Genomic DNA, 18,609 nt, shown 5'->3' with positions numbered 1-18,609 from the left:
TACTGAGTTCCACATACCAATTTGCATCCTTACTATAGGGGCAATAAACTCTGCCATAATGTTTACTGTTTGAAATACTAACATTGGTTAGGCACTAACTATATTCCAGCCTCCAAACTTACTATTGCTTTATATTCATTAGGTTATTTAATTCTTATAGTAACATTATCTTATAATCATCATTTTTAATAAAGTTCCCAAACAGTTAACATAGTTTATCTTTCCCTAATAAAACCACCAGGAAATTAGTTGTCATGCAGTGATAGGAAACACACCAACATATTTACTTCAGCATTTTAAAATTAGGAGCACCAACCTAAGCAGACTTAGAAAAAGATTCAGTTACCAGTAAGTGCTGGTGATTATAGTGCCATATCATTGTATTTTTATTTTTTCAATTTTCCAAATCTTATTTCTGTTAGTGCCAAAACATTTCAATGGAAATCTCTCTAAACTTTATTGACTTAATTTCTTCCTTAAACAGAGTAAATATATTTTAACCTTTGTCTCATAGCATCTAGTATTTTTGTGACCACAATTTCTGACTCAAATTGAAATACAAAATTTTTCATCTTTTTTACTGACTTTTCTGGACAATGTGTAGTCCTTTGTTTTTATCACATGCTCTGTTTTAATCTCTTGCTTTTCATATGTTCTGTTCCTGAAAATTATATTACCAGTGTTGCTTAATTGCTTATAGCTTGAAAATAAATTCAATTAAAAGTCTAAGTACCTCAGGACACCCAGCTGGCTCAGTCAGTAGAACATGCAACTCTTGATCTTGTTATGAGTTATGAGTTTGAGCCCCATGTTGGGGTTATGAGTTTGAGCCCCATGTTGGGGGCAAAGTTTACTTAATAATAATAAAAAAAAGTCTAAGGACTTCTCCTAAAGATTGATAAACACATGAACATGTTATAACATTTATTGAATGGTATGATTATTTCTGAAATTTCTGTTGATCTGAGTTCCCAGTGGACATAGACCATTTTGTTCATCATTTTATCCCCATGTTTTATTGCAGTTCCAGGCACATGGTAGTCCTTCAGTAAATGTTATCACATTAACTTTATATGATAGTCATTTTATAAATTTCTATAATCTTCATGGTTAGAACCTTATTTGCCTATAGAATTTCATTTGTTCAACAAAGATTTATTAAGTACCTGCTATATTCTAGGCATTGGTACATGAGAGAACAAAATCTGTTCATAGGATGTATCATTCTTTCCTTTTTGTGGTTGTTGGTAATTCAGATTATTTTCAGTTTTTAGCCATTAGAAATAATCATATGTTGGGGTTTATTTTTTTTTTCTTCCATTGCTGTAATAAACTCCAAAAAACAGAACAAGTGGATAAATAGGTATGGCTACTTTAATGGTCCTAAATTCATATTGTAAAATTGGTTCCCGTGAAGGTTATGCTGTGAATTCACAATTTTGCCAAGACCCAGTTTGAGGCATTGCATCTTTTTTTATTCCTTAATATATTTTAAATGTTCAACACTATTCTTTCCATCTATTCTCAAATTGTATTTCTTTGTCTGTAGCCTTTGTCAATTTATATCATAGGACATGTTTGCCAATTTATAACAAGATGGTTTTTTCCTCAGTTTTTATGAGTTTTCAATATACTCAGGTTTCCTTTATTTGTGAGATAGATTGATTATACTATGTATAACCAACTTCATATCAACTTCTCAGGAGGAAAAATATTAATACCATAAAATATATATGTCAACTATTAGATAAATCTTACTTCCAGAATTCTTAAAATGTATTTTATTATGGTCCCATATACATAACACAGAACTTACCACTTTAACCAATTTTGTGTACAAGTAGTGGAATTAAGTACATTCACATTGTTGTGCAGCCATAGCCATAATCCTCTCCAGAACTTTTCCTCATCCTACGCTGAAACTCATTACCCATGAAAGAATATATCTGCATTTTCCCTTCCCCTCAGCCTTTAGCTATTTGTGTTCTACTTTCTTTCCTTTTTTTTCTGTTCTACTTTCTGTCTCTATGAATTTGCTTATTCTAGATAACTCATATAAATGGACCATACAATATTTGTCTTTTTCTGACTTAATGTCACTTAGCATAATGTTTTCAACATTTATCTGTGTTGCTGCATGTGTCAGAATTTCATTCCTGGGGTGCCTGGGTGGCTCAGTTGGTTAAGTGTCTGCGTTTAGCTCAGGTCATGGTCTCAGGGTCCTGGGATAGAGTACTGTGTCAGGCTCCCTGTTCAATGTGGAGTCTGCCTCTCCTCCTACCCCTCTCCCTGGCTTGAGTTCTCTCTTTCTCTCTCAAATAAGTAAATAAAATCTTTTTTAAAAATTCCATTCCTTTTATAGCTGTATAATATTTCATTGTGTATAATATGTTGTATTCATATATATATGCACATATGTATATATATTTATATAAGTTTGTTTATATGTACATGCTTATGTGTCTGTATGTATATACATAAACATTTTGTTTATCCATTCATCTTCCAATATTTGTTTCTACCTTTTTACTATCATGAATACTCCTTCTATGAGCATAGGTATACAAAAGTCTGTTCCAGTTCCTGATTTCGGTTCTTTGGATATATACCTAGAAGTGAAATAGCTGGATTATATGGTAATGCTATGTTTAATTTTTTAAGGAACTGTTATCACAGTGGCTGTACCATTTTACATTGCCACAGTGCAGAAGGATGCCAAATTAGACCATCAAATGAGGGAAGCATGAAAAAGAACAGAAAGTAATATAACACAAACCTGTGGACCAACTGCTTAAATTTTAACATTTTCTGTACTTACTTCAGTTCCTCATTAAAAATTATGTTACATGTAAAGCTCCCCACACATTTTTTCTTCCTTTCCTCCTTCAAAGTAACCATGTTCTAAAGACAGCTGTGTATTTTCCCTTGTATGTTTGCATACTTTACCTATATATGGATAAACACATAGAGAGAGGGATTCATAAAACAAGATGAAGTGTTGTCTTATGTCTTAAACTTTCACATAATAGTTTTATAATATATATGTTCTATTACAGTTTGCTTTTCATTCAAAATTATGTTTAATTTTTCAAGCTTTATTAAGATATAATTTGCATGCAATAAAGTTTACCCATTTTAAGTGTACAGTTTGATGAATTTTGGTAATTGTTACACAGCTTTTAACCACCACCACAATTAGGTATAAAACATTTCCATCACCCTATGATGTTTTCTCCCATCCCTTGCCTCCATCCCCAGGCAACTAGTGATTTACTTTGTCATTATAGCTTTTTTTTTTTTTTTTAAGATTTTATTTATTCATTTGACAGAGAGAGAGAGAGAGTACAAGCAGGGGAGCATCACGCAGAGTGGGAGGGAGAAGCAGGCTTTCTGCTGAGTCAGGAACCGCATATGGGACTCAATCCCACGACCCTGGGATCACAACCTGAGCTGAAGGCAGCCGCTTAACGAATAGAGCTACATAGGCCTCCCTGTCATTATAGTTTTAAAGTTTCTAGAATTCCATTCTAGAAATGGAGTCATGCAATGCACAGTTTTTTTGGTTTTTACTTTTTTCTTTTAATTCTTTCACTTAGCACATTGTTTTTGAGATTCATTCATGTTGTTGCATGTGTTAGTATTTCATTCCTTTTATTTATTTGTTCATTTTGCTGAGTAATATTCCATAGTGTGGATATGACACAGTTTGTTCAGACATTCCCCATTTGATGGACAATTGGGTGGTTCTAATTTTGGACTGTTATGAATACTACTGCAAAAATTTGCATACAAGGGGTGCCTGGGTGGCTCAGTGGGTTAAAGTCTCTGCCTTCGGCTCAGGTCATGATCCCACATCCTGGGATTGAGCCCCGCATTGGGCTCTCTGCTCAGCAGGGAGCCTGCTTCCCCCTCTCTCTCTGCCTGCCTCTCTGCCGATTTGTGACCTCTTTCTCTGTCAAATAAATAAATAAATAAAATCTTTAAAAAAAAATTGCATACAAGTCTTTGTGTAGACTTACATTTTTATTTTTCTTGGGTAAACACCTAGGGATGGGTGTTTACTGGGTAGCTCAGTCGTTAAGTGTCTACCTTCAGGTCATGATCCTAGGGTCCTGGGATTGAGTCCTCCATCAGGCTCCCTGCTCAGCAGGAAGCCTGCTTCTCCCTCTTCCACTCCCCCTGCTTATGTTTCCTCCTTGCTGTATTTCTCTCTGTCAAGTAAATAAATAAAATCTTAAAAAAAAAAAAACACCTAGGAATGGGATTGCTGGGTCTATAGTAAGTACACATTTAGCTTTAAAAGATATGACTGTACTATTTGAGATTTATGTCTATTAATACAAGTAGATATTTTTCGTTTTAACTGTTTCATCTGTTCCATTAATAAACTACCATTTGTTTACCATTGTCCACTTTTTTACTATTATAAATAATATTAAAATGAGCACATTTATAAATTGTTTCCTTGGGTACATATACAGGAGTTACTCTGTGTATAGTATACATTTTCAATTAGAACTGCTGGGTTCTGGGATATACTTATTTTTAGTTTTAATAGATTTTGCCATATTGCTTTATAAAATGGTTGGGGGCTTAAATTTTAAGTCATCTCTACTTTATAAATTATTGCATACTTTTCATTAGTCCTTTCTATAGAATGTTTCTTGCAAATAGACAACTTGGTTCTTTTTGTTCGTTTTTTTTTTTTTTAAGATTTTATTTATTTGACAGATAGAGATCACAAGCAGGCAGAGAGGCAGGCAGAGAGAGAGAGGAGGAAGCAGGCTCCCTGCCGAGCAGAGAGCCTGATGTGGGGCTCGATCCCAGAATCCTGGGATCATGACCTGAGCCGAAGGCAGAGGCTTTAACCCACTGAGCCACCCAGGCGCCCCTCGTTTTTGTTTTTTAAAGATGTTTTTATTTATATATTTGAGAGAAAGAGAGAAAGATCATGAGCACAGAGGGAGAGGAAGGGGAAGAAGCAGACCTCCCCACTGAGCAGAGAGCCTAACAATGTGGGGCTTGATCCCAGGACCCTGAGCTGAAGGCAGATGCTTAACTGACTGACCCACCCAGGAACCCCAGTTTGTTGTTTTTTAAGTTTTATTTATTTGAGTGATCTCTACACCCAACATGGGGCTCAAACCCATGACCTCAAGATCAAGAGTCTCATGCTCTTCCAACTGAGCCAGCCAGGCACCCCCAGTTCTTTTTGTATCAAGTATTGCCCATGCTTTTTCATGCTGTCATCACAAATCTGTTTTTTCTTTTGACTATCCTTTCTTTATTTTTAAATAGGAGATTCATATGGGACACTGTGTGAATCTGACTGATGAGGCTGTAGAAGCTGTCCTCACTTGCTGTCCTCAGATACGTATATTACTCTTCCACGGATGCCCCCTAATAACAGGTTAGTATGATAGACTGGGTGGGTTCAAATCCTGGCTTCATCTTTTAGTAACTGTGTGATCTCAAGTAAACTATTCAACCCATTCCATTTTTCAGTTTTATCTGGAAGATGGATATATTAGCAGTACCTACCTCATAAGCTTAGTCATGATAATTATCTGGCAGCACCTTATATGGTGGCTAGCCCATAGTGACAACTCAATAAATACTAGTCATGATGATGATGGTAATGGTCTTGATATTAAACATGATGTTTTACATAGACAAAAAAAAATCAGACTTATTCTATTACATCTATCAAATATGCTAAATGACCTGTTGGCTCTAATCTCATCAAACTATAGCCATTAATACTCAGATCAATTTGGACTCTTTGGCTAAGTGATACATACTTCACTGAAGGAGAACAAAGTAGTCACAGCCCATTCGACCTGCATAAGAGACATGATACTGGAAATAAAAAGTGCAGCATAGGGCATATAGCCAATGATGTTGTATGGTAACAGGTGGTAGCTGCATTTGTGGTGAGCATAGCATAACATATTGAGAACAATTTGGATTCTTAAGCTAATATGATACTTCACTGAAGGAGAACAAAGTAGTCACAGCCCATTTGTTCTGTGTAAGAGCCATGATACTAGAAATAAAAGGTACTGCATAGGGAATATAACCAGTGATATTGTTGTATGGTGACAGATGGTAGCTACATCTGTGGTGAGGATAACATAACATAGATGTTGAATCACTATATTGTATACCTGAAACTAATATTATATTGCATATCAACTATACTCAGAAAAATTTTTTTTTTTATATTTTTATTTATTTGTCAGAGAGAGAGAGAGAAAGAGTTCGAGCACAGGCAGACAGAGTCGCAGGCAGAGACAGAAGGAGAAGCAGGCTCCCTGCCGAGCAAGGAGCCGATGTGGGACTCGATCCCAGGACACCAGGATCATGACCTGAGCAGAAGGCAGCCACTTAACCAACTGAGCCACCCAGGCATCCCAGAAAAAAAAAAAAAAAAAAAAAAAAAAAAATTAAGAAAAAAAGACATCTGGGTGGCTCAGTTCGTTAAGTATCCAACTCTTAATCTCAGCTTAAGTCTTGATCTCAGGGTTGTGAGTTCAAGCCATGTGTTGGACTCCATGCTGGATGTGGAGCCTACTTAAAAAAGAAAGGAAGGAAGGAGAAATAAAGAGAGGAGAGGGAGGGAGGGAGGCAAGGAGGGAGAAAGGAAGGAAGGAAGAAAGAACAAAAAGAAGGACCACTAAAGATAGTAAAAGAAAAGATTTTACCTTTAAAAATATTTTATTACTTATAAGAGCCAATTTATAGGCTTTTATAAGAACATGAATTTTAAAATTGTAAAAATATCATTTTTGTGTCATAATTTATATAAAATAATGAATAAAATACTATATTATTGTGGGGAAAAAAGAGCCATGATACTATATACAACTGTGTCCTGAAACCACAGCATTATGCCTACAGTGGCCACATACCACAGTATAACCTGTACCTCACTTGTAAGTCAGCACTGATGCCCAGTCCTTCCAGCTCATTTCTCTGATTACAGTCTAAACAGTTACTCCTCTAGGCTGGGTTATGATCCTAAAAGTCCTTTTAACAACCTCTGTTCTTTCTTATGTTTGGACTGTCAGTGTAAACCAAGTACGTTGGTATCAGTGACATCTATTATGAAGACTAAATCTTTTGAGCCAAGACATTTCTCAAAAAACTAAAGCCATAAAGGACATTAGAAACTGTTAACAGTGCTTACCTCCAAGGAAAGTTTTTGTTTCAGGGACAAGAGTAGGAAAAACCCTGTACTATATACCCTTTGTATCTTTTGAATTTTCTATCATTGGATGGGTTTATCTATTTAAATTAGTAATAATAATTTAAAGAAAATCACTTAGAACAAGAAAGAGTCATGGGACCGAGTGCAGGGGATTGGTACTTGCATACATTATCCTGGGATTTGTGAAAGGCCGACAGAGGTTCCCTGGTCATCAAACAAGGCAGAAAATTGTATTCTAACCAGTAGGCTCTTATTTTAAGTTATAGGAGACCACAGTATATAGAATGTAATAAGAGCAATCTTTGATAATCTTTCCAGAATACCAATCAAGATGTGTAAATCTTGTGTAAATCACTGAGCTATGTGTGCATTTGATCAATATATTGAACAGGCAAGGGGTACTTGTAAAGTGATTCTATTTTCTTCACACTACGTTATTACAAATCTGCTCTAAAGAGGTTAATTTTTCCCTACTGCCAGATAAAATCTCAAGTGCCACTGACTTATCTTTCTCAGGTAATTAAAATGTCTTGCCATTCCATGTCACTGAAACCTCTCATTTTAATAATTAAAATGTCTTAGGTCCATGCAGTACTCCAAACTAGCTCAAGTTAGAGCTTTTGCTCCCTCCAGTCAGCTCAGATTTGGCTGCAGTGGGTAAGGGGACGTTGTTGGTTTCTGTATTTTACCATTCCTCACTTCTCTTCTTCCTTCCCCATCTTTCCCATATGGTTTCTGATCCCACAAATGTTAGTACAGGTTGGGACTGGGATAAGTAGGAACAGAGGTACTGGAAGGGAAAGTCTTGACCAATCCTACTGTTATCAGGTGTCAGCACTCCAGGCCTTATGGGTGAGCTGATCTGTCCTCTCTCAGCAGTGGGGCACTTTTGGGGTTCTTCAGGGTCTACTTCCTACCAGTCCCTCATCATTGCATATACCTCCTATTTGCAGTTCTCTTGATTCAAGCCCGTGTGTCTCTTCTAGTTAGTAGCTATTATTTTCTTCTTCTGTCCCCAGGCATGCAACAATATACCTTCAGTCTCTTTCTTCTCAAGTTTCCTAACTTAGCTGGGTTGCTTTCTTGAGCAAAATGTAAGGCAACCCCTTGGCAGCCCTCATATGACCACAAGAAACACATACTTTAGGCAATGACAGTGCACATATGTCCCAACCTCAGTCTTCTCTTTAGCTTCAGAGACTCTTGCCATAGCCTTTTGCCCTTTAGTTTTCTCAGATGTGGGTCTGATATTAGCATCCTGTGTCCCCCAAGCTCCAAGAGACATATCAGACTCTCCAACCAATCTCCTTAGAGTTTCCTTTCACTAGGCTTGAATGGAAAAGCAAGCACCTCCAATCCTTTTCCCAGAACTCTCTTCAAAGAAATCCTTTCTTCAACTTCCAACTCTCTGTCCCTTCTCACTGTAACACTTTTGTATCTTTGAATGGATGAAGTGCCATGGATTCCAAAATCATATTTCAGCCAAGCATTTGCAAGTCATATACAGGTGGTCTTGAATCTCACTGGAATAAGAGAGTAGCTGGTACCTCTAGTCCTGGAACCTTAGCTGAAATAGTCCTATTTTAATGTTCTGTTATATTTGTCTCAGGACAACTTGGGTGGCAACATAGTATAAAATCAACCTTTGCTAATTTTACCTTCATTATCTTTCTGGTTACCCAGTGGACACTCTTCTTTGATATTATCGTCCAAACTCAGTAAGTGGTCATTTCTTAAAGGTTAGTTGCAGTGTGGAAGGTGAAAATATATCAATAAAATTTTTAGACACTGACATTACAGTCCACTGCTTTGTCTTGTATTTTGATCAGGTCTTTTACCCATACGTGATTTTGCAATGTCATGCATTGGTAGTTTGGAAAATATTGGTTCTCTTAGTAATATGGATCTTCCAATGTTGACACATTTCATTATAGAAAAAAAAATCACATTTGTTAATACGACCATTGGATAGTTGTCAAGTTCATAATGGCAGCTATAAATTTTCCAAAATCCATTTGAAAGCTAAAATTTTATCATTGGCAACAAACAAAGAAAACATTTGTTTTCTTTGAAGTGATAGCCTGAGGTGCCTTGGGTGTCTCAGTTAAGCAGCTGCCTTCTTCTTGGGTTATGATCCAACGGTCCTGGGATTGAGCCCCACATTGGGCGCCCTGCTCAGTGAAGAGGCTGCTTCTCCCTCTCCCTCTGCCTGCCACTCTGCCTACTTGTGCTCTCTATCTCTCTGTCAAATAAATAAATAAAATCTTTAAAAGAATTATTTGAAGTAACAGGCTCATATTGCTCTTTTTCAGGAATAATCTGTGCTGGCTAGGAAGTGCGTGGGGAGACAGGGTAACCGGGTGACGGACAGTAAGGAGGGCACTTGATGTAATGTGCAGTGGTTGTTACATGAAACTGATGAATCACTAAATTCTACCTCTGAAACTAATAATACAGTCTATGTTGATTAATTTAGTAAAAAAAAAAAAAAAAAAAGAAATAGTCTGATAAGTACCCAAGTCTGAACAACCTTTGGTTGTCAGCTGTCCTTTCAAGTAAAAATGATGTTCCATGAATAAAGTGACTATCCTAGCTCACAACCCTAAAAGGGTTTCAGACTGTAGGATCTATAGACCACACTTTGAGAACCATTGCTTTATAGTAAAGAACAATTACCAGTTAACTTTAGCAGTTAGAGCAGGAACACACTATCCCTTTTGGATCAATTCTTATATTATCATGTGGCTTTACTAGAAGTGAAAGTACACCTTAAGATGACAGGAGTTCAAAATACTTGGAAAGAATAACAGTAGTTTTGATCTAGAAGATTATCTAGGCCAGCAATTAACAACTGTTACTGCTATGTAAATGAATCAAAGATGGCTTGTATGTAGTTTGTTTCTTTTTTCTTTCTTTCTTTCTTCCTTCCTTTTTTAAGATTTTATTTGAGAGAGAGGGAGAGAGCATAAGCAAGGGAGGCAATAGAGGGAGATACAAGGGGCTCCAACCCAGGACCCCAGGATCATGACCTGAACTGAAGGCAGACATCTAACCAACTGAGCCACCCAGGCACCCCTATGTAGTTTATTTCTTGATAGCATGTTGGGACTATTAGTTCAAAAAGTCCACCAACATCTAAATCTTAATTCAGTCAGTGATTTTCTTTTTTTTTTTTTTTAAGATTTTATTTATTTGTTTGACAGAGAGACAACTCACAAGTAGGCAGAGAGGCAGGCAGAGAGAGGGAGGGGAAGCAGGCTCCCTGCTGAGCAGAGAGCCCGATGGGGCTCAATCCTAGGATGCTGGGATCATGACCGGAGCCGAAGGCAGAGGCTTTAACCCACTGAGCAACCCATGTGCCCCAGTCAGTGATTTTCAATACAGCCTAAAGAAGCAGAGTTTTAGCTATCTACAGCTGCCTGTTTTGCATACCCTGAAAAACTGCACTCAAGCCACTCTTGCCCTTTGGAGCTCTCTGACCTAGAGACTCCTTTATCTTGATGCTAAGCAGCAACATCATGGCACACAAACTTCCTCTCTAATCCTCTGGGAATTCCTTTACCCTCCTTTCCTTCTTAGTAGTGTCCCTCCCCAACCCCACTCCCCACCCCCAGCCCAAACACACATTGTTGTCTTTGGAAGATACCATGTTGTGAGGGACTTTTGAAAGCAAATCTGTCAAAGTGCTGCCCAAATAAAGCTTCTTGTGTCCTACTGCCACCTTGTGGTCGTATCTTTTTCCTTCCTCTGCCTGAAATCCCTTAACTATAGTGACATCATATGATGTTCTAGAAAATATCAGAGGTATTGTGTTGGAGTTTAGGGCAGGCCACGCCCAAAATATGCCATGGAGTATTTTTATTATTTTGAATTAATGTTAATTAAGAAACAGCCAATGCAAGTACACTCTGACCTTCTTTGGTCTCCCAAAAGTAGGAAACAAATCTCCCATGTGACTGGTACCCTCCCTGTACCAGGAGCTAGAAAGACATCCTTATCATCAGAGATGGGGAATTCAGGGCCTAAGAAGTTTATATAAACAAGCCTTAGTACTTTTACTAATTTACTACCACAGCCTCAGTTCTGTTTAGAATTCCTTATTAATTAAAGCTCTTAAACATAAGCTTTCTTTGTCCTGTCAGGTCATCAAAATTTTATTTCTCTGTCTAAAAAGTATAAAAGCTGTCTGTCTCAGTTACTTCTTAGGTCCCATATCTATAAGACCTCCATACATGCAAATTAAATTTGATATTTTCCTGTTAGTCTATCTCCTGTTTAATTCAATGAGTAGCCAGAAGAATCTTAAAGGATAGAGGGAAATTTTTCTTCTCCAACAATAGCATAGAACTAAAAGTGGCTTTTTTTTTAAAAAAAAAAAAAAGAAAGATTTTATTTATTTGTTTATTTTAGAGAGAGAGAGTATTCAAGAGCTGGGGGTGGGCCAAGGGAGAGGGAGATGGAAAGAATCTCAAGCTGATTCCACACTGAGCTTGGAGCTCAATACAGGGCTCAATTTTCTGACCCTGAGATCAAGACCTGAGGTGAAACCAAGAGCCTGAGGCTTAACCAACTGAGCCACCCAGACACCCCAGGACTAAAAAGGTTTGTGTAACCAAAAAGTTAGAGAAATGCAGCATACTGCTATAATGAATGTTAATTTATCAAAGGGTCTGAGAAATATTATAGCTAAGAAACTTTTCTAAGCATTTCCCCCAAATTTTTTAGCACAGAACATTTTATGGACCTCAACTTGCCCTTGTGTATAATTTGAGTCATAAAATTGGGAGATCTGATAACAATCCAAAAGAGTTCATATATGATTACTTTATTAATAAAGGTTCATAAAGAGAAGAAGCTGAAGTTTTTCAACTACCCAGATCATTTCTACTCTTCCTCCTTTCCTGGAAGAAGTATACAACTACCATTGTATGCTTTTGCTACCATCATTAAATGAAAATAAAATGGGGTTATATATTCACCTTATATTTAATTTTTATTTATTTCTTCTCCAAAGAAATAAATGGTTTCATTTAGCAGGTTGGCCCAGTAAATGAAAGTTTTTTCTTCTTTTGATAACTTATGTAACATTTTTCCTCCTGCTTATATATTTATGTGGTTGCTTATATATGACTATATAAGACAATATGATTTACTTTCCATAAAAATATATGTACATAAGTATGTTCAGTTATAATATAATACAAAAATATGTGTACATTAAGTATGTTCAATTATAATAATATAAAAATTTTGGTACATAGGTATGTTCAATTTTAATCATCCTCAAAGCAATCTGACCCCCAAATTGACAGTCTTACCATAGTTTCCCCTCAAGGTCCCTAAATTAATAGGTTTATCTTCTCTATTATAATCCTAAGTATTTTTTTAATTTCATGACCTTAAAGTTGGACTATAAACAGAACTCCACATTATAAATCATGTCTTAAAACTATTTGAAACACTTGATTTTATTCCTGCAGAAAAGAAAATAAAAACTAAACTGCTATTTAAGATATTGTAAAGTCTAATTTCTTAGAAAGAAAACTGCAGGTCCAAGATAGAGTCACCTGCCGCAGTGCAGCAAACTTAGACTTAACTGAAGTTTCAGTTTCTCCAAGGAGTGAAATTTTAAGACAATTAATGTAAAATTTCCTGGTAAACACCAATGAGGTCATCTGTTGCATGAGCCCTCCTCATCCCCCCCAAAGAAAGGTAAGGTAATCCACCTGATAGAACCCTTTGCCTTTCCCTCTATGAGAAGGTAACCTTAACTGAACCAATCCCTACTATTTTTTTTTTCTAATAACTTCTTTCCCTACTCTCCTTCCTATGAAAATCTTCCATTCTGTACAACTCCTTAGAGCTTCCCTCTGCTTGCTAGATGGAGTGCTGCCTGATTCATGAATCAATTCATAAAGCCTATAATTTACTTGGCTGAATTTTGTTCTTTGATATAATATACTTTTTCTAGATGTTATAGAAGCAGGAAAATAATTTTACAACTTGTTAAATTCTTTTAAATTCAGTTATGCCTGCAATGATTATCACTAAGTTCAGTTCACACACCTTTACTAATCTCCTACAACAGACATGCATTTCAGTTTCTCATAATTATCTATACAAGTTTCACAGTATTTATGGGCACAGAGGTTTAGACTTTAGAAGGACAATAAAGCAGTTAGACAGCACTAGATTTAATTTACATTTTACACTGAAAGGCAGGAAAAGCCAACAAGAAATCTGCCCCTTTTGATTGAATGGATCCAAATTTTAGTTATATGTGAGGATTTGTTTCAGCCTGATTACTATACAAGGAGGTTCTTTACTAGACCCCTCGATCATAAATATGTCAAGATTTTCCACTTAGAGCCCGAAACAAATGTATTTTAAGACCCAAGTAGTTTGCTTCAGAGTTTCCTTTAATTAAAGTCTATTCCTTGCCTAAAGGACAACTCTTCTTATTATTTTGTATTTTACTTTTTCTAACTCCTATATCATTTGTTTCCTCATCATGATTTATTCATTCATTACTGACTCTGTGCCACATAACTTCTTTATTCTAGACACTGTAATGAAGCATTGGAACTTTGACCATTGTTTGTAAGAATCTGCCAGACTTAGTTTTTTTACTGTGTATTCTACAAAAACATCTAAATTACATTTTCCTTGATCATTTGAAAAAGTTAGTTAATTTCTTCTTTTTCTTGGTGCTCTAAAAGTCCTTAAAGTGGTCTCTATATTAATCATAGATATTGAGAGACAGTAAAATCTTCCTTAGACTTCATCTACACAACACCCTTGTTTTAAGGATAAGGGAAGAGAGAATGACCTTAAGTGGAAATACTTGGTACTAGAACTCGAAGTAAAAACTTAAGTCACCCGATCCACAATCTCTGATTCTTTCCCCAGCGAAGCAATTTCCTGTGCCTTGGTGTCAAGTGGCTTAACTATTACTAGAAAAGGGCATGTGGGTGGCTCAGTGGGTTAAGGCTTTGCCTTCGGGTTAGGTCATGATCTCAGGATCCTGGGATGGAGCCCTGCATCTCAATGGGCACTTTGCTCAGCAGGGAGCCTGCTTCCCACACCCCCGCCTGCCTCTCTGCCTACTTGTGATCTCTTTCTGTCAAAATAAAGGAATCAAATCTTAAAAAAAAAAAAAGAGGGAAATAGAAAAGTGACACCAAGAAACAGAATTGTGATTTGTACAGATGACTTTTTGAGTCTTTTTCAATCTTGAGAGTCTGTGTTCAGAAGGGTGGTAGAATATGCCACCCCAATATGCTTCTTCAGGGTAAGGATTTTTTTGAGCTGATTATTTTTGAGAAACAGCAGACTCTAGGAAAGCTCTGAATAAGGAGCAGAAGTTGTTAGGGTACAGAGTCGACCACCCCTCAATTAGACAGAGAACACTCTCCATAATGCAAGTCACACAGCGAGGTTTATTTCCAGCTAGCTGGGGTCCAATTATCTGCCCGGCGCAGCGGGTTTCAACAAGGACCCCGAGCACTCAAAGTCAAGGGTTTATATAGCATTTTTAAGGTACTTTTTCATAGCTACATACATCTCTTGCGCCCCACTTTGACAGTTTAACTTTGTTTAACCTTTTGCCACCCTGGCGTCACCCTGGCGGTTAAGTGAGATTTAGGTTTAGAAAAAATTTAACTTTATTTACATTTCCTTCTGCCTCACTCTCCTTCAGTTTTATGGTGAGGACGGTGACCTTAGGCCTTGAGGTACTGAGCCACTTGTCTCTGGAAATTGGGCCATTGAAGAGATAGCCCTTTTTGTTGTAAATCACCAGGACATTTGCAAACCAAGGGAGACTCCTGTCTTGCAGGATTGTGGTCTCTGCAAGTTATCTATTTGTTTTTCTTTAACATCTGGTCCCTGTGGTGCCATCGCCTAACCGCCCTGGTGGTATATGATTAAGTTTTTTCTTAGGTTTTAGCTACTTTCTCTTATCTCAAATTACGTGCGCCCTGTGGGCTGGTTAGAGACGCTCAGTGAAATGGCTTCCCGGCCTTCAGGATGGTCATTCTTATGCTAACCCACTCTTACAGTGCAAGGTGCCGGCTTTTGCTTTGCCAAGATGGCTGTACTTTTGTCAGGGCTAGACTCTGGTGGGTACAGCCTTGTTTTTCTTGGCCTCCACACCTGAAGCTGGTTTCCAGGACTTGTTTTTAAGTCCCCTGAGGGAAGGGGAGCAGGGACAGTTTAAGGGTTAAACAACAAAGTTATTGTTTAACCTCAATGGAAGCCTCTGGCGAAAATAAAAATATAAAATAGGTCCTTACAAAGCTACACTTTTATAAGAGAAATTTGCATTTTTAAAGAAAAATCCCCATCTTTAACTATCTCTCTCTCTATGCTAGGAAAAAAAGGGCAACTTTAAATCACAAGAGAATCTTAACAACAGAGACACCGACATAAATCTGTATAAAAAACCATACCTTTACTTTTTACTGTGCTTTTTCTAAAAACCTCCCACAATTTGATCCCTTCCCAACCCCTCCCCCCAACATCTTTCTTTTGTCTTTAGCTGAAGTTGGTATTTAAGGTGGTGGCTACGGCCATCTCAGGGAGTTTACTCATTTTCCCCGGCGTATCTCTCATGCATGCATGAAGTATACATATTGATAAACTGTTTTTCTCTGGTTAATCTCTCTTTTATTATAGGGCAGTCTCAGCCGAGAACTCAGAAGGATAGAAGGAAAATTATTTTTTCTTCCCTACAGTTTCTACAGTGTTCTGGCAAGGGATCACTAAATACTTGGAGAACCCACAGTTTCTCTTTATAGCATAATAAACTCACAGGCATTGGTTATTCCTACTATTCAAAGCATAATCCTAAATACTCTGTTTTCTCCAGAAAAAGGTGGCTGAGCAGACTTTGAGTAATGTAATACTGCCATCTAGCATCAAAATTTCAAAATTACCTAACAATATACTGTATGGTTTACTGGAGGGAAAAATGTCATCCTATTTATGTATAATAATAAATTTCTATAGAAGGATGACACAAATGCGGTCAGAAAACAGATATTTATATATGTTTGATAGCATGTTCATAATCAGTAAAAATGCCAAAATAATTTAAAAACACCAACCACTAACCAAAATGAAATTGGGAAGTATAAGTTTCCAATTTAATCTTTCTTTTTAAAATTGTATTTGTTGCTCTGGGTCTCTTGAATTCCCATATACATATTAGGATCATCTTGTCAATTTCTAAAAAAAAAAAAGAGAGAGAAACAACTGGGACTCTGGGAGAGATTGCATTGAATCTGCAATCAATTTAGAGTATTGTCATGTTAGTACTATATTCTAATTTATGAACACAGACAGATGTCTTTCCACTTATTTAGATCTTGGATTTCTTTCCACATTGTTTTGTAGTTTTCAGACTAAGTTTTTCACTTTTGTTAAATTTATCGCTAAGTATTTTATTATTTTTTATGGTAATATGAATGAAATTCTTTTCTTAATTTAACTTTTGGATTGTTCATTGCTAGTGTATACAAATATATTTGATTTTTGTGTATTGATCCTGTACTGTGCAACCTTGCTGAACTCATTTATTAGTTTTAATTTTTTAGTGGATCCCTTAAGACGTTCTGTAATCATAAAGGACATTCTATATGAATTACATAATGTACAAATAAAAATAGGTTTACTTCTTTCCTTCCGACATGAATACCTTTTATTTTTTTTCATTCCTAAATTTCCTTAGCTGAAACCTTCAACACAATGCTGAATAGAAGGTGGGGAAGAATAGGGACACCTGGGTGGCTCAGCCAGTTAAGTAGCTGCCTTCAGCTCAGGTCATGATCCCAGGGTCCTGGGGTCTGGCTCCCTGCTCAATGGGAAATCTGCTTCTCCATCTCCCTCTGCCCCTACCCACCCTGCTTGTGTGTGTGTGTATGCATGTTCTCTAATAAATAAATAATATTGAAGAAGAAGAAGAAGGAGGAGGAAGAGGAGGAGGAGGAGAAGAAGAAGAAGAAAGAGCAGACATCCTTGCCTGTTTCTCATCTTAGGAGGAAAACATTAGTCTTTCATCATTAAATACGAAATTTAGTTCTTTCATATAAGGTTGAAGAAGTTCCCTTCTATTCCTAGTTTGTTGAATGTTTGTACACGAGTATTGTCAAATGCTTTTTCTGTGTCGATTGAGATGATCATGTATTTTTTATCCTTTATTCTACTGATATATGTCATAGGCAGAATAGCACCCCTAACCAAAGATGTCCACATTTTAATGTCCATTAATTAAATGTGGAATGCCCTCATTCCACAAGGCTGCAAATGGAACTAAAGTTGCTGATCAGTGGACTTTAAAATAGGGAGATTATCCTGATTATCCAGGTGGGCCCAGGGTAATCATAAGGGTCTTTATAAGGGAAGGAGGCAGGGGGAAGGAGAATCATCGAGTTGGCAGCATGAGAAGGACTCTGTCCACTGTTACTCATTTTGAATATGGAGGCATGCAAGGAATGTGGTGGCCCCTAGAAGCTAGAAAAGTCAAGGAGGTGAATTCTCTCCCTTGAGCCTACAAAAAGAAGTGCTGATCCGGATTAGCCCAATGAGGTCTAATTTGGAATTCTGACCTCCAAACTATACAATAATGAATTTGTGTTGCTTTAAGTCACAGATTGTAGTAATTTATTACAGTAGCAATAGGAAACTAATAAAGTGTATTACATTGACTGATTTTTCAGATGTTAAACCAAACTTTCATTCCTGGGATAAATCCCAGTTGATCATGGCACACAAGTTTTTTTAATATATTGCTAGATTTGATTTGCTAGTGTATTGTTGAGGATTTTTGAGTATATATTCATTAGAGATGTTGGTCTAGTTTTGTATATGTGTGATGTCTTAATTTGGCTTTAGCATCAGGGTAATACTGGTCTCACAGAATGAGTTGGGAAGTACTCTCCGTATTAGTAAAGCCACTCCAGCTTTGTTATAGTTACTGTTTTCATGATATAACTTTGTCCATGCTTTTACTTTCATGATATAACTTTGTCCATGCTTTTACCTGTCTTTAATCTAGATTTCCTATATAATGGATTTCCTTTACAATAAATATTTTTATGGCAATAAAACTGCACTTTTTCTCTTATGAGCTGCTATTTTTTAAAAATTAGCTGCTGATGTAAACTTTTGCTTTTTTAAGTTTAATTCCTTTTCATTTTCATATACTCTGGTTCTCTTTTTTGCATCAAGTCTTGGTATTTGGGCTTCTTTTTGGTTTGTTTAAAATAAAATTTAGAGAGTGCCTGGGTGGCTCAGTCATTTAAGCATCTGCCCTCAGCTCAGGTCATGATTCTAGGGTCCTGATATTTGGGCTTCTTTTTGGTTTGTTTAAAATAAAATTTAGAGAGTGCCTGGGTGGC

At 36.8% G+C, this 18,609-nt stretch overlaps 1 protein-coding gene and 1 non-coding gene across 4 annotated transcripts in view; one reads left to right on the top strand and one right to left on the bottom strand.

The window, feature by feature from the left end:
• The window catches only part of AMN1 (antagonist of mitotic exit network 1 homolog), a 63,228-nt gene that overhangs the window by 43,110 nt on the left and 1,509 nt on the right, over positions 1-18,609 (top strand). For all 3 annotated transcript variants that reach the window (XM_059404797.1, XM_059404799.1, XM_059404796.1), the window contains one exon: positions 5,299-5,410. In XM_059404797.1, coding sequence (XP_059260780.1) covers positions 5,299-5,410 — 112 coding nt within the window. The remainder of the gene's footprint in view (positions 1-5,298; positions 5,411-18,609) is intronic.
• Positions 5,126-5,198, bottom strand: TRNAK-CUU (transfer RNA lysine (anticodon CUU)). Its single transcript has one exon. It is a non-coding gene; the product is annotated as a tRNA-Lys (tRNA).

The sequence above is a fragment of the Mustela nigripes genome, chromosome 6 (assembly GCF_022355385.1).
Source record: "Mustela nigripes isolate SB6536 chromosome 6, MUSNIG.SB6536, whole genome shotgun sequence".
NCBI classification, from domain to species: Eukaryota; Metazoa; Chordata; class Mammalia; order Carnivora; family Mustelidae; genus Mustela; species Mustela nigripes.
Note: the sequence above shows the minus strand (reverse complement) of the source record. Positions and strands in the feature narration are given on the sequence as shown.